This window comes from Miniopterus natalensis, chromosome 4, assembly GCF_054644295.1.
Source record: "Miniopterus natalensis isolate mMinNat1 chromosome 4, mMinNat1.hap1, whole genome shotgun sequence".
Taxonomy (NCBI): domain Eukaryota; kingdom Metazoa; phylum Chordata; class Mammalia; order Chiroptera; family Miniopteridae; genus Miniopterus; species Miniopterus natalensis.
The window spans coordinates 40,841,274-40,858,343 of NC_142084.1; the positions used below are offsets into that span (position 1 = coordinate 40,841,274).

The window sequence follows — 17,070 nt, forward strand, 5'->3', positions numbered from 1 at the left end:
TAAGCAAAATTTAGAAATCAACACTATTCTTACTCTTGAAAAGGCATCATGTATTCAACAGAGACCTCCTTTCCCCTTTTAGGCAGCTGAACTATTCTGCTCCTAGTACAGTGCCGAATCAGATGAGTATCAGTCATTTACAGGACTTTATGCTCTTGCTACTTACCACAGCCACTAGAGGGTGTCCATCCTTTCCTACCAAAAAAGATTTCAAATTGTCAACATGAAAAAATAGATTTTCTGCAAATGCTACAAACAGATCACAGAATCCACATTTTTCTGTATGATAAAGACAAGTTTGAGCCTAAATAAAGAAAAGTCACTTATGACACAGCTACTGAAGCAATCAGTAGCTTAAGCACAGAGGAAAAGGTAAGTTCCACATGGCATTAGGTATTGACCAGCTAACAAAGTCAGTACATCCTAAACCACTTCATTTTCCCAGTATTCTGCATAACCTCGCATTCAGAACTCTGGCTGCTTGTCAGGAGACAATATAATCTTCTAATGCCACTAGCTGAAAATGATTTGCTTTACTCCTGGTTTAGCAAGAACTGATAAGAGATGACTACCTGCTTCTCTGTTAAGCTGTCACCCAAGCCCCACACTTTTGCTACTCTTTAAAAAGTAGTTGCTATGACTACTTCATATAAGATCAAAGGTTTATCTCTTCTGTTATTATATTTATCATTTTCCATACCTTTCCAGATTGCTGAGGCTTTAAAATATGAAAATAAGAATACTACTCTATTATCACCATGCTAGCTGGAAAGCATAATGAATAATAAAATTTAGAAGTCCAGAAGATAATTAGGAGTATGTGTCCATGAGTTCCATGCCAGCCCTGCCATTTCTTACTACTGTGTCTCCTTTTTTTTCAGCTGCTGGCTGGGCGCTGGCCTTTTGATCACAATGACTTTGGCATATTTCTGTGCAAGCTGTTCCCCTTTTTGCAGAAGTCTTCAGTGGGGATCACTGTCCTCAATCTCTGTGCTCTCAGCGTTGACAGGTAAGGTGGTTCTTTCCCTTTCCTCTCTTGTTGGATTTAGAAAAGCATTTTGGTCACAAGAAAGGAAGTCAAGAAGCCTTGAGAGTTGGTGCCCAGGACAGCTGTTAGTTTCAAGTGAATTAAAATATTAACAGTCTTGCTCTACTGTTTAGAACTGCTTTTCACATTTGCTGATTATTAGCCATCTTTGGCTTAGGCGGTTTGCATCTAGAGCATTTTGCCAATTATATTCAATTATATACCCTTCTGGCAACAAAGAAATTCTCATTAAAAAGCATGTTTCTGAATATCTGGCAGGAGTAAAGATTTGAACAGTTCTTCTAGAAAACAAAATCCTGCTAAAGGTTTTACCTTCTGACTTAGTAATTACAATTTTTAGGATTCATTTTAAGGAAACAGGAAATTCATGCACAAAGATGTTCTTTACAAGATTATTTACAACAAAAGTTGAAAGCAACCTTATTACTTCATGTTGAGAAATGGATAAGGTTGTCAAATATAATTTATATGTATAGGTATGTGAATATAAAATTACTTGAAATAAATATGATATATATTAGTAGTAATGTCTAGGGATAGACTGATGGGGTTTTTTAATGTTCTCCTATGAGCTGAAAAAATTTTCTAAGTTCATTTACTTCTATTATCTGTTACCCATTTTCATTATATACTTTAGGCCATTCTATACATTTAATTTTCTTCATTTGCACAGCTCATTCCTATGACCTTTAACATATATTAACCCTAATATTCTCTAGCCAGACAGCTCTAAAATACAAGCACATACAAGCACATAGGCAGGAACACAGAGGCCTGTGTGAACGGAGAAATACATGTAAGTTTCCGGCCCAGAGTTATTTCCATCCCTACTGTTTTGTCTACAAAGGCATCATCAAGTCCAGCCAATGTGGCTCAGTGGTTAAGCATCGACCCATGAACCAAGAGGTCATCTATTCAATTCCCAGTCAAGGCACATGTGCAGGCTGCGGGCTCCACCCCCAGTAGGGGGCATGCAGGAGGCAGTCGATTGATGTGTCTCTCATCATCGATGTTTCTATCTCTCCCTCTCCCTTCCTCTTTCTCTAAAAAAAAATTAATAAAAACATATTTTTAAAAAGCACCATCAAAATTTAAGATATATTATTTTAAAAAATTAATTAAACTTCGTCCCAAAGTTTAGGTAAAAACCAGGATGACAATGAATTGTAGGAGTTATTCAGCATTCTAAAAGCAAACTGCACCACTGAGGAAAGATCTAACCCAAGCCAAAAACAGAGCAGAATAGCTTATGACAAACAAGACTGAGAAAGGAGAAAAAGACAAGGAGGATGCTTGGCTCCTATAAACAACAGAATCTTCTTTAAGTCCAACCATCCTTTGAGGAGAGAGGCATTGATGAAAAGAAAAACCAAAAGAGAGGAACAAATTTGCTTGATATGATAAGAAATATAGGCAGCTTTTCATTCCTGTAATACATTTTTTATTACAAAATTTAGAGTCTAGTTTATAGTGTTATGTGGTGTGGTATAGTGGTCCCTTTATATATTTCATATAAATCTATTCAATAAATTTTTCATGATAAAAAATATTTTAAGGCACTTATTCTTCAGTGATAAGCTATATAATAAGTTATCCCTAAATTGAGTAGTATAATTCATAATTTAGTTCAACAGAGAGACTTGAGAAGGAAGGGTATAAGGAACAGACATGACAAGATGTAGCTGCTGTCCTTGAGCTTTCATGGTTGTGAAGACATAGACTTGGGAACAAGTGAGAATAAAATACATGATGGAGGTATTCAGACAATGGGATTCCTAAATCATCAAAAAAAAACCCGTTCATTCTCTAGCTCACATTGTTCTGCCCCCTCTTTCATCTTTGGGAGACTCTCAGAGGACCATTTGCAAAGCTTAGTCTCCCCTGTTGAAACTACCTGTGTGGGATGGGGGGGGGGGTGACTAAGGGAGGTGATGGTAGGGGAGGGAGGGTAGAGGGATTTAGGTCATAGATTCCCATTTCTGGTACAGGTTCGCCTCACCTGTACCACCCCCACACATGGAGAAAAGTCAGCTAAACGTTCACTCACAAATTATCAGTTCCATATCAACTGAAATGTTCTTGGTTTTTAATAAAAGAAAGAAAATTAATTCAGGCATCTACAGGGTGTCCCCAAAAAATCTATACACACTTAACATCAACTGATAGCTCATTTGATGTTTCTTTCTTTTCATATTTAACCCATTGGAATTAATAATTATTCAAAGTGTGCATACATTTTTTTGGGGACACCCTACATTTTATTAAGACTCGGTCTCAGTTTTAGGTCAAGGAGACAAACCATTTTAAAATTCCACTCCCAGGAATTTTTAATCCAGGAACTTTTTTCTTGGTAATAAACTCATCATTCTCTGTTCCTCGGGTCCTTTCTTCATTATTTTTACATTTTATTTGGTATTGACTCTGAGCGTTGGGACCTGCTGTAGGGGATCTATTTTGACATTTCTGTTTCGAAATCCTTCACACTAGAGAGTGAATCATTCACATTTAGCTCCTGAAGATACGATACCTTTGCTTTGACTCTTGATTTGGTTGCATTGTATTCTACTAAAAATATGAAAATCTTTCTTTTTATTTTCTTACTAAAACAAGGAGTAAAAAGAGAAAAATTGGAACCTGTTACAAAACAATTTGCAACTTGGGAATCCATGCTATCATTGTATGAGCTGAGTCAAATTATGGCTCAGAAAGACTTTTCATGACTTTTTTATATTTTTAAAAAATATTATAGTTGTCTTTCATTTCAGAGTTGTTTCAGGGGGGAAATATAAGAGTAACTGTACATCCAAGTTCTATACAGTTTCTTTATTATTTCATTGATTGCTCAATGAATACAGAATGTTATAGGATCAAAGAAAAGTCCTATCAGCTTTCAATATGGATAAGGTCAAGAAGAGATTTTTTGGCTTGTACCAAAATTGATGAGTTTTCTTGCTCATTTCCACTCTAGACTTGTCTCAGTTTAACCTTTTCCCTAGTTCTTCCTCAAACTGAACTCTTATTTATTTGTATTTTATATCCAGAGTCACTTAAGAAAAAGGTAAAGTGGGAATTTCAGAAAAAGACAGGAAATTTAGAAACAAATTTTGATCCCTAATTCAGCTTTATCAGTAAAATAATTTTTTAAGTGCTAAGGCAGTATACTTCTAAAAGTATAATTCTATAAGTATATTCCTAAAGTGAATATATTTTCCCAGCAAAATATGAATAATCAACCATTACCAATAATTAAAATATTCTTACATGCCATAAGTGACTTTTAAAAACTACTTTTAAAAAAAAAAAAATAGAGAGAGAGAGAGAGAGAAACCTCAACTTGCTGTTCTACTTACATTCCTTGGTTGGTTCTTGTATGTGCCCTGTCAGAGGACCAAACCAGTAACCATGGCATATTGGGACAAAGCTCTAACCAACTGAGCTACCCTGCCAGGGCAAGTGACAAGTTTTATGTTACTTTGAGTTTGGTGGGAAAAGAGAGAGCAGGAATGGGGGAGGAGAATTCAGTGCTGTTCTTTGTAGTTAAGAGTTGTGTTTAAAGTGGGAGATGACGGGGGTCAGACCAGTAAAAGGGTCTGGGTACAGATTCAACTTGCAGTTAAAAGTTGCCTGGGGAAGGAGGCTGTAAAAAGATAAAACTCTTTTGACAGCTACTCCAGAATGATGTATAATTAGATACCTGAAAAAGTTGCAAAGATCTATTAATAAGGCAACTTTGATAGGCCTCAAACTCTTTAAAAGTCGGTGTCAGTTCTTCATCCCATCATTTCAAATAATTGCTCAGTGGCCTCTGTGATATTCTCAAAAGTTCATCCTAATTTAAGAAGCATGGAGAAGATTTTCTGGAAACCCTCCTTTGTATTTAGACACGGACTTGGTTTCTCCGCATTCTCCTGCTGTTATGGTTTTCCTTTGCTGCATGACAATAGTGAAAGCATGGGAAACACGGCCGAGCCAGAAGACAGAACGTGAGGACTGAACAGAGACAAAGTCCATTACTGGCTGTAGGGCAACTCGGGCTCTCATTTTGGGTTCTGTTCTAATGTCAAAGTTAGGCAACTGGTTAATTTCGCTAGCTTATTTTTCTTTGATAAATCAACTAACCCAAAACAGTGGATTAAAAGAACCACCGTTTTATTTTTATCTCACCATGTTATGGGGCAAGAATTTGGACAATTCTTCTCATCCTTGTTACTTTGACTGGGGTCTCTTGGTGGACTTCAGCTGGCAGCTAAGCGTCTCATAGGTCCAAGACTCACATGTCTGGCCCCTTGGCAAGAACAGCTGGAAGTCTGAGCTCAGTGGAGCCCATCTCCTTCTCCATGTAGCTTTGGGCCCCTCAACACATTCTGTCCAGCAGACTCAGGGCTCCAGTGGGAACCTGCTGCTCTACTTAGAGGCCAGGCCTGAAACTGGCAAAGCATTGTTTCAGCTGCATCCAAGTTGAAGGGCTTAGTTGAAGAAGTGTCAAAGTATTTGCAGCTATCTTTTTTAAAATGTTTTCTCAAATCATTTTTTAAACTTTATTTTTCTTGACACTGTGGCAGATGTCCCCATTTTCCTCCCCATTTTCCTTCCCATTACCCACCTCCACCCAGCTCCCGCCCCCCCCCTTCCCTTTGGCCATCACCACACTATTATCTGTGTCCATGGGCAGCTATTCCTTTAATCCACCGCATCATGTTTCTCTTTAAAACTTTCCCTGCTAGTATTTTGCCTCCAAACCTCTCTATGGCAACTGGGTTGTCTATCACATGAGACATAAATCATAAGTCAGGTTTGCTGTTAAACATGTGCAGACGTTAAGTGCTGTCTTTACCTTATGAAAGTGGCAAAATTGAAGGAAAAATAATAAATTATAATGTAGGCAAGCATTGATAGGCACTTGATAGGAAGGCTTTTTTAAGGTACTTCATTTACCTTTCTGTTTCTTTAATTCAGTCATCCTACCCACTCAAGAAAATTAATTCTGGGAAATCATTCAAAAAGAGGAAAAAAAACATATTTATAGGTGTGTTGTTCACAACCTTCAAAGACTAGAAATATGAATATAGGAGAAAGGTTTAAGTAAATTGTATCAACATCTTATTATACTGGGTAGCTATTAAATTAATAAATGCCATGCCTCTGTAGAAACAGAGTATTTTTATAATGGAATATAAATAAAGCTAAAAATAAAATTGTAACCAGTATGATTTTTATATTCAAACTATGCTTATGAGAGTAGAAATGGACAAAGAATAAGAGGAAATAAAATATTTTGTTGAAGTAGTATATTTTGAATTTGTTTCTTATACTGTTTAAAAGTACATTCAATAATAAACATTTTTATATTTAATGACTATCTCAGACCATACCATAAAGATTCAAAACATGCATTAATTACCTTGGTCCTTGAAAATATATAAAAATCTACTTATAGAAATACAGGGTGGGGGCAAAAGTAGGTTTACAGTTGTGAATATGTGAAACAGAGTTTATTCTTATATTATTATTTATTAATTATTGTATTTTTTCTATACAAACAACTCTTCACCTACTTTTGCCCCACCCTATATACAGTAACAAACAACGTTACATAAATAAGACCTGTAATTTATCATTTTATTTTGGCCTATCACATGACAAAATTCACTGGAGACCAGGCAGAGGACACGGTAACACACCAGTCCTCAGGCTCCTAACTGGAACACGAAGGGAAGAAAGGTCAGCCCAAAGGTCCCTGCTGGTTTTTTAATTATTTGATTCTAAAATTCTAAAGGTATTGGCTCTTTATCTGTTATCTAATTCAGGGCTAGCTTGAAAAATAAGAAAATATTCAGAATTTAGTGTGCTATTGACTTTGGCCATTAAAGACATATGCATGGTAAGGAAACAAAGACGTTTAATTCAACAAATACTTAATCGGCACCCATTGTTCTAAGTATTGTGACCAACACATGAAATGTCTACACTATGGAGCTTCTATTCTAAAGGTATGGGTGGGCACAGACAATAAACAAAATACATAAATAAAATATTTGATTGGTCACATGGTAGCAAGAGTTATGGAGAAAAATAAATTAGGGTTAGAAGGACAAGAGTTAATTTAGAGGGGAAGCTGGCAATTTTAACAGGGTGTTCAGGGAAGGCCTCTGTGAAAAGGCACAGTGGAGTGAAGACCGAGTGAAGGGATGGGAAGCAGAAGCTCTGAGGATACTGGGAGGTACTCCTGTGGGTGGGAAACCACTGTGGGATTTGCGCACAGGGGTGACATGATTGACTGATGTCTTAGCAGGCTCACTCTGGTTTCTGTGTTCAGGGTAGACTGCAGTATGGCAAAGTGGATGCAGGGAAACCAGTTAGGAGGCTACTGCAGTAATCCAGGCGAGATGGTGAGAAGCGGTTGCATTGGATATATCATGAAGGAAGAGGTTGCAAGGTTTGCTAAATACTTGGTTGTTTGGTGGAAGAGAAAAAGAGGAGTGAAGGCTGACTTCAGAGTTTTGGCCTGAGATGGTAAAGATTGAAAAGCGGGCTGACTGGGCGATAAGGAGGAAGACAGGAGTCAGGTTTGGGTGAGTTTAAATGCCTATTAGATGTCTGAGTAAAGATCTCAAGTCTAGAGTTAGAGCTGAGGTCCTATGGTGGAGTTATAAATTTTAGAATTATTTATCAGCATATAGATAGTTTAAATGATGTGACAGCCATGAGACTGGATGGGATCACTAAGGAGTATGCAGGATCCAGCTAAGGAAGTGAGGAGTAGCCTGTAAGGCAGGAGAATGGGGGGGAAGCCAAGAATAGAAAGCATTTCAAAGAGGAGGGATTATTTCTAGAATATCAGTTATTGGTGGTTGGATCTACACTTGCAGATTTTCTACAATGAGTGAAGAGGTTATATCTATCTATCTATCTATCTATCTATCTATCTATCTATCTATCTATCTATCTATCTACATATATATACACACACACACACACACACACACACACACACTGACTAGATTGAAGGCTGTTTATAATCACTTGTAGTAAGGAGAACCTATTTGTGCAGATATGTGCTGTGTTGTTATATTTCAAAAGAAATCACTTTGGGAACATCCAGTATATTTTTAAATTTTATTTATTTATATGGAATTTATTGGGATGACATTGGTAAATAAAATTATATAGGTTTCAGTTATACAATTCTATAATACATCATCTATATATTGTTTCGTGGGACCTGTTGGCACAGTCTCCTTGATCACCTAAACTTGGTGCTCCAAGAATGTCCCTTGTGTGAGTTATGTGGGTCCACCTATTGTAATTGAGGCTTGATTGCTATTGACTCATTCATGCATGGAGTCGACCCTCAGGCTGGCTGACTGGGTCAGTCCCTACCATGGTATGCAAGCTGCTGTGCAGGTGCTGACACATAAAGTGAAATTCTCCTCAGCAGGGTCTGGTGCCTGCCAAGATCTCCCTTTGGATATGCTTCTTGTGAAGCTAATTGGATCCCACTATTGTGTTGTCTGAGGCTGGCCACTGGGTGTGGGGGGGGCTTTTGTGAGTAGAGAATATGGGCTAGTGGATCTCCCATGAAGGAGAAATGCTGGTCAGGCTTGGGAGAAGGTAGGGGAGTGGCCCCAATCCCAGAGCCAACCAACTCAGTCACTTAGTCTGCCCAGACCTCTACACCCCAGCCCAGGCAGATGACTCCTAAGCAAAGCATAAGCTCCACAGGCGGTTCAACAGGGAGTCCAGAGGGTGGGGCTATTGCATTGCCCCAGGCTAATATGTATGGAGGGGAATGCTCTACCCAAGTAGGAAGGCATCTGGGGTGTCAGAGAGGGACTCAGCACAGGGATCCTGGCAGCTGTCCCTTCAGCTCTCTCCCCAGAGCCACAAACCCATCTCTCTTTATGAAACTCTAGTCCAATCTGTCCTCCCTCTGCCAGAGCCCAGGGTCAGTGGCTGGGAACGAGATTTTGTGCATTGGCCCTTTAAGAGGCCACCTGTGTCTCTAGCAGACTCTCATGTCTCCCTGGTGGACAGAATCCCCACTGATTTTCATAGCCAGATGTTATGTTGGCACCTCTTCCTGGGTCTGTGCTCTGGTCTGGGGAGCCCAGCTTGGGGCTGAAACCCCCATGGTCCTCAGGGGAACCTTTGCAGCTGAGATATACCTCTGAAATCTCAGCTGCTGCCCCTTAGAGCAAGGCCAACCCTTTTCACATCTCTGCCCTTCCTACCAGTCTCAATGTGGCTTCTTCTGTAAAATCCTTGGTTGTAACACTTCTCTTAAGCTAGCCTTCAGTTGGTTATTCAGGTTAATTGTTATATATTTTAGTAATTCCAATTTGGTCCTAGGAGGAGTTGAATGTAACATCTACCTACTTTGCCACCACCTTGGATCCTAGTATTTCTTATTTTCCACAACTTTCCCCACCTCCATCATCACAATTGTTTCTAATTGCTCTCATGGTTGTTTTCTCATTTCATAAAGATTTTATCAAGACCACTATGATGACAAATGGAAAATATTCTGGTTCTCAGTCATGTGTGTTAATGAAGGAACAGGCTGATTATGAATAATTTACTAAACTAGACACTAAAAATTACTTCTATTTATTTTTAAATGTTTACATTACATTGGATTATAGACATGTAATGTTCTGGGAACTTATGGCACAGTATAAACTGAAGCTGGTCTGTGAATATATTCATACAAGAACATGTTGACCACATTTAACCACCTTCTACCTCCAATCCTGCCTAAGACATCTGGTTTTCTTATTCCCTTAAGAGATAATGTATTTTACTTGAATCACCTTTCCTGATAACTGGTCTGAGAGGAAGGGAGAAGAAATAGATATAACTCATTGACAGCCTCAGGATATAGACATTCAGTCTCCATTCCTTTTAGCTTTTACTGAACATCAGGCTACCAGTCTAACAAGGCAACAAAGAAAAGTAAACAGAAACGGGAAGCAAAATAAATAGCAGCCTTTATCCCACTGGAAATAACCGTAAGTTTAAAAATGCAATCTTGGCCATATCGTAAAAGGATTTTCTTGGTCTGTTTGCATAGCCGTATTTTATTCCATTCCGAACTAATCTGGATTTTTTAGAAATTGTACTGTACACCAATCTTATTTACCCAAAAAATCTTTTGCGAAACATTTCTCCAGAAAATTGTGCTGTATATATGTCATGTGGCATCCTGGTGCATACCAAAACTATAGGTTCTAATCTACAGTGAAAGACAAGACAGCATCATTCCTAGAAACTGCGTTTTCACAGGTATACCTTGAAAATGTACTGAGACAGAACACTGAATATAAATGATGGGACTCATCTCGGTGGATATGGGTAGTTTGTAGGTTGCCTTGGCCTTACTGACTGATCTTCCACATTAAGTTGAATGTCCTGCGAACCCATGTGTACCTGTCTCCAATGCTTTGATGTGTTTTACAGCCTTCTTCTGGCACTATCTAATGAAGCTATAAAAGGAGAATGTTTCCTTTCCATTACAACAGCAACAAAAATTTCAAGAATGAAGCCACAAAAATACCATACTACCTCACAGGTCCCTTCTTAATACTAAGTCTAAAAGTAGTTAGCACCAGACCATCACATCAGATCAAAGACCGTAGAGTTTCTGAAACCAAACTTTCTTTAGACTTAACATTTAAATGTAATGATTATCACAAAAATACTAAAGTAAAAAAAGATAAACACAATTTCTTGGTGCCGATTTGTTTTTCAATTGACATAAATGTTCAGTTACATTTATATTCTATACTTCTGTAAGAATCATTCTTTTCCATTAGACTGTAAATCTTACGGATTAGAAATCAAGGTATCTTTAAGTCATCTTTACATACTCTAGCTCAGGATCATAATGGGAGTGATATAGTCATTCTTTGATATTTACCAGAAATACTTTTTACTAAAACTGCCACCTGGTACAAGCCCACTGTGACCATATTTTGAGAGTAAAAGAAGAGAGAAAATGATGGACAATTTATGGTCACTATTCAGTTAAGGATATCTAGCTCCACTTCATAAATAAGATTTCAAGTTGTTTTGGGTTTCTTTTTGTAATATATAAAGAGGAGTAAGATATTACCATAACAAGTAACCAGCACTTTTCACAACCTCTTCCATCTTCCAATTTTCCCCCAGCTTAAAAAACATAGACACACTGCCCTGGCCAGTGTGGCTCACTTGGTTGGAGCATCATTCCACACACCAAAAGTCACAGGTTTGATTCCCAGTCAGGGCACATACCCAGATTATGGTTCAATCCCTGGTCAGGGTATGTAAGGGAGGTAACTGATCTCTCTCTTTCTCTCTTTCCCTCACCCTTCCTCTCTCTCTAAAGTCAATAAAAACATATCCTCAGGTGAGGATTAAAAAAAAAAAATAGACACACCTATCTGATGCTGCCACATTCCACACTCTCACAAGGCTTTGCTAGATGCCAAAGAGCTCAGACTCAGACCTGCCAGGCAATTGATTTCCAAATGGGTGGAACTTTTAATGGCCTCACTTGTTTTTTACACGACTCACAGAAGGTTCCTAAAAGGCCAATGGTTGTTCACTGGCCAGGGAAGGAGCCTTCCAGCATTTATAATTTTTTTTAATTGAAATAATTTAAATTCCTAACAACTTGGTTCCATTGCCCCGTTTTTTTCAGGTACAGAGCTGTTGCTTCCTGGAGTCGTGTTCAGGGAATTGGGATTCCCTTGATCACCGCCATTGAGATTGTCTCCATCTGGGTCCTTTCTTTTATCCTGGCCATCCCTGAAGCAATTGGCTTCGTCATGGTGCCCTTTGAGTACAAGGGTGAACAGCACAAAACCTGTATGCTCAATGCCACATCAGAGTTCATGGAGGTACAAATTGTTTAAAGGGAATTCGCTGGGGGGGGGTGTCTTCATTTTTACTTTACCATCACCAAGACTTGATATCTTTGCAGTGCCCAGTGTGGTTTACTCTTAGTTCAGTCAAATATTCTTCAGTTGCATTAGAAATAGATGTTAAACCAGGGCTTAGCTTCTTGAATAGAACAACTATTTTGTTTTTACTCTTGTAGCACAACTGTAGACACAACTTTTGTTCAAACAACTCAGAATTCTGAAATACGTTTGCTAGGAAAGAGAGATTATATGTAAAAAGTGCTATTTGTTTTTATAATAAGGCATACAGTGCAACTTCCATCTGACAGACATGCTGACGCTTATTTTATGTTACTTGGGGAAATATATGTTACTCACATTTTTTTAAAGATAGATTTACTAGCTCAAAGTAGGAAGTCATACTTACATGTACAGATAATAAAATTTGAAGAACTCTTTAAAAAGTGTCCAGTTTAATAAATTCAGTTGTTGTTGCTTAGTACACCTGGTCACATTAATGTTTCTCTGAAAAGCTTAATCACATGAGTGTTTTGGGAAACATACTTAAAATGCATATTACCTTTGCAAAACTAGTCAAAGGTGGACTCAGGAGGAAAACCAAAAGGATACTATTACTCTTAAATCAGCGTAATTTAATGCTTTGATGTAAGTTTCATGCAGCTCAGATTCCACATTTAATCACTTACAGATATCTCAAAGTACGTTTTCCTTACTTGGAAAATTCACAAAATTTGTGGTTTTACAGCTGCCCAGTTATCCTGCCTGGACATTCTGATTTTAAAATTAAAGGTACTCATGAAAGCTGCCAAACTGGCAACCTTAAAATTAAGGTCTGTATAGCTACTGACTTTTTTATTAAGTCCAATCTCCACAGTGAAAAACAAAGTAGTGAGTAGGAGGTTATCAGAAATTGGGCAGTGTAAATAAGCAATCTAAATATTTCTCAATAAAATGTCAGAGAGAAGAGGCTCAGAATTAAGAAGGAGTTTACTAATCACTAGAACTAGACAAAATGAAATGGGATAGTTTGTAATGACTGAATCTCCTTATAGAATAGTCAAGCAAGGGTAGCTACCCTTCAGGTGGGAAAACCTAGCGGGTTGCAGTAAAGGGTATGAGTTTGAACTGATCATTTTTTGTAATTTGGGGTTCTCTTTCTCCTCCCTTTTTGTTGTTGTTTTTCCTAATTTTATTCCTGCTCTTTGTTCCACACTTTCCTCCTCAACTTTGCTCTAACAGACTGGAGGGAGGCCCCTCCATACCCTTGCTGATGACATCAGTTCAAAAGGAATTTGTGACCCCTTTCTCTACAGGCCTCTGCCATGGAGGGGTCAGGGGACTCCATCCAGTCCCCTCAGGGGTCAGCTTCCAAACCCTCTGCAGCTGCATTTGGGGCCTTCACACCAGCAATGCACCTGGAGGAAGGGGGTACAAATTGAAGAGGGTACTTAAATGACTGTTTGTGTTGCACTTAAACAAAAAGAGAGTCCTTCTGAATTTTCTGGGGGTTTTTGGGTTTTTTTAAGTTCAGTACAGAAATCTTTCTAACAGTGTGATGTGGTTAGGGAAATATTTGTATACAGATCTGCATAAAATGGGAGTTTGTACTTAACCTGAGGATAAAATCCAGGGGTCTGTAAACTTGAATGGGAAAGAAATTATATGTTTATTTCCACTAATTTATAACTGAAATGTATCATTTCCTTCTAATATGAATATAGGCAACAAACTATAACAGTATTAACAGTAACATATTTTTTTCACTAATAGAAATAACACATTTTCATATCATATAACATTGTATGTTACACTCATCATTGATTCAACATTCTGATAGTTATTAGAACCACCATCAGATTTGTCATTTAATTTGTTAATAACCACCTGTATTACTATATCAGAATTTTATTTTTATTGTTTTGATACTGTTTCTGTGTAACTAGTTTCCAGTGTAATTGTACATATTTTATCTTATGCATGTAAAAATATTATTCTCAAAAAGGATTACAGTTTTCCCCGGACTTCCAAGGAGGTCTATGGCATAAAAATAGTTAGGAACCTCTGCCCAGAACCTTTTTCCTCAGGAACCATTTATAGATTACTTTAATAAACATGCTATAACTGTATCCCACTGTGCCTCTTTCTATATTCAGAAACTGTCTAGTTTTTCACAGAGCAACATGGCTAGTTTTTACTGTGGGAACCGAGGTATTACAGGAGGCTGCATTATCCATAGTAAATAAACAGTCTGAAGAAACAGAATATGGAAAAGAAAAACACTTCTTCCCAAGTTGATAATTAATTTAGTGGGAAAGAAGAATACAGATGTAATTTTCCAATTTCTACCTTTATAGGGTATTAAATTTTCTTCTTTAAAAAGACATGAAAGTGAATAGTCCTGGTATTTACAAATTCTGCCTACAGGGAGATAATGCTAAATATGCCGTCAGATAAGGTACTCTGTCTTGATAGTTTCCAGGTGGTAAGTATTAAAAAGAGCGAGAAGGGGAATGATTATTTATGGCTCAAACTGGCTGGCTACGAGGTCACATAGCAGGCATACCAGCCAAAGGGTTAACTCCCATAACCAGCACTACACAGATAAGCCATTCATAACCTTCCCTGTTTCCAAACAAGATATTCACATTAAGTACACTTCGACCATAATAGTCAAAAGTAAATCAGACACTAGCAAAATTTTGAGGCTCACTAATAAAGATAAATATATATTCTGTATGTCTCAGAATCATGTTTTGTGAGCTTCAGAAGGGGAATTCTTTTTATTGATTAGGGCTCTTCCACTGTATAATTAAAGCCAACTTCAGTTTATAAAAAGTATCTTTGTCAGGGTAATTTTTTTTTAAATGCAGTTTATTCATGTGCTACTTTATAAAGCCAGGATAATTTCTAGAGTTGCCATTTTAATTGTGTTTTGAGCACTATCCCCAAGCTCATTACCACACCAGAAGGATGAATATACAAACATATCTGCAAACACGAAGATTTTGATGAAGATTTTGAAGCTCCCAGAGGCACTGCCCAGTTAATTTATGTCACAAAGCCCCCTCCTTCCCTCTCCCTTTTCTTCATTTACAGTTCTACCAAAATGCAAAGGACTGGTGGCTGTTCGGCTTCTATTTCTGCATGCCCTTGGTGTGCACCGCAATCTTCTACACCCTCATGACTTGTGAGATGCTAAACAGAAGGAATGGCAGCTTGAGAATTGCCCTCAGTGAACATCTTAAACAGGTAAACATAATGAGATTATGAAATCTGGCCAAGACTATTTTGTCCTTGACAACAAAAGGCCTACGAATACTGTATATCACAGATTTAGCTTGTTTTCCTAAAAATAAAAAAAACTGTCTTGTTTGTCTGTATGTCTTATTTTCTTTATAGTATTAGGAATTTCCTTTGTGAAATAGGGAGTCTGCCTGGAGGCCGGGCCCAAATAGAGGAACTATTCATTGATTTTGTCAAGAGTATGTTTGTGTATCTAGTGAATTTGGATTAGAACTGTGCTGGGACAAAAAGGAGCATATAACTTTCTCCCCTAGCAGACTTTGCCGTCTTGTTGTGGAGATAAAATACAAACATGGGAACAACTAGAAAATAGAACCACAAGGTGTGGTAAAAGTAGTCTATGCTATAGAAAGCCAAGGAGGAAATGAGAGCAAGTTGTGGAGAGACTGTTCGTGGATGCGGGGATTGATTGTTCATGGAAACAAAATGGGTTTGATGGGAAAGGAGAGGACAGAGGGTGTCAGGTGGGACACAGGAGCCTAGTTCCAGCATGACGTGGCAGCCACCCATCTGGGGAGTGACAAAGGAGATGAGCCTCACTACAGCAACATGAACATCAAAGGTGACAGACGCTACAGAAAATGGGATTGGATGTATGAAAACAGGTCAAATTTTAGAGGGACCAAAGTTCTAGAATGAATTTGAATAGGTCAATAGAAGCTGCTGTTGGTCCTTCCAGGGCAACAAACAGAACAAAGAAAGCTGTGAGCTTTAGAGGGCAACACCTGGGTCCTATACTTGCTGGCTCTGTGACATTGGGAGATTTGCTTAATCTTTCTGAGCTTCTAGTTCCTCATAAAAATATATAATAATACATCAAGGGTTACCTAATGCATGTAAGGTGCCTAATTTTTGTTGCAGTCTTGATGTGGAAATAAAATATAAACATGGAGACAACTGGAAAATAGAATCGAACTCATAGTAAGTGCTCAGAAAATGTTCATAGATATTAATTTAAAGACTAAAACTAGGGCTGCATAAGTTTTAAGTCTCAACAGAGAAGGACACCTAACCACAGCAAAAGTTAACGTGTGTTGTTGACGGAGCCTATAAATCTGCACTATATAATTACACACAAGCAACATTCTTCAGCAGCAGCTCTTTTCAAATACTGTACAGATTTTTCTGAGCTTCAGCTCCTTATCTGTAAATTGGGCATAATAGCATATAAATCAATGGTATAGTGGGAATCAAAGGAATTAATGTGCACACACATACTTTGTAAAACTCTAACGTGCCATACCAATGGTAGCTATTATTTCTACTGAAATTTAACAGGAAAATTATATTGAGAAACTTTAGTATGACTTTGTTCAAGCATGAAAATGTCAAGTGCTCCAGATGTGAAACATGTTGATTTTTTTAATTTTTGTTTTAGTCGTCACTCAAGGACATTTTTTCCCCATAGCTTTTTCAGAGACAGTGGAAGGGGAGGAGAGAGAGAGAAACATCGATGTGAGAGAGACGCATCAAGTGGCTGCCTCCCACCCTCACCCCAACCAGGGCCCAAGCCTGCAACAGAGGCACGTGCCCTTGGCTGGGATCAAACCTGGGACCCTATGGTCCACAAGCCGACGCTCTAATCACTGAGCAAACCAGCTAGGGCTTAAATGTTGATTTTTGTATCACCATGATTGAGCCTGTTTAAGCTATAAGTGGTATCTGCTCTTAAAATAATTAAATAGGGATTGGGAGCAATAATAACATGATGCTGCTTCACATTTACATAGCATTTTTTAAGGTTTCGTAGAGCACTTCCAGGCCCTTTTCCTATTTGATTCCTCCAAGCATGCTGTGAGACAGGCAACGCAGGCA

General features: G+C 38.1%; 1 protein-coding gene and 1 long non-coding RNA gene across 2 annotated transcripts in view; one reads left to right on the forward strand and one right to left on the reverse strand.

Annotated features, from left to right (window-relative positions):
* LOC148093262 (uncharacterized) overlaps positions 1-17,070 on the reverse strand; it is a 99,612-nt gene that overhangs the window by 36,432 nt on the left and 46,110 nt on the right. The gene's annotated exons all lie outside the window — the stretch shown is intronic.
* EDNRA (endothelin receptor type A) overlaps positions 1-17,070 on the forward strand; it is a 49,972-nt gene that overhangs the window by 26,246 nt on the left and 6,656 nt on the right. The window contains exons 3-5 of the mRNA XM_087816504.1: positions 882-1,009; positions 11,730-11,928; positions 15,049-15,201. Coding sequence (XP_087672630.1) covers positions 882-1,009; positions 11,730-11,928; positions 15,049-15,201 — 480 coding nt within the window. The remainder of the gene's footprint in view (positions 1-881; positions 1,010-11,729; positions 11,929-15,048; positions 15,202-17,070) is intronic.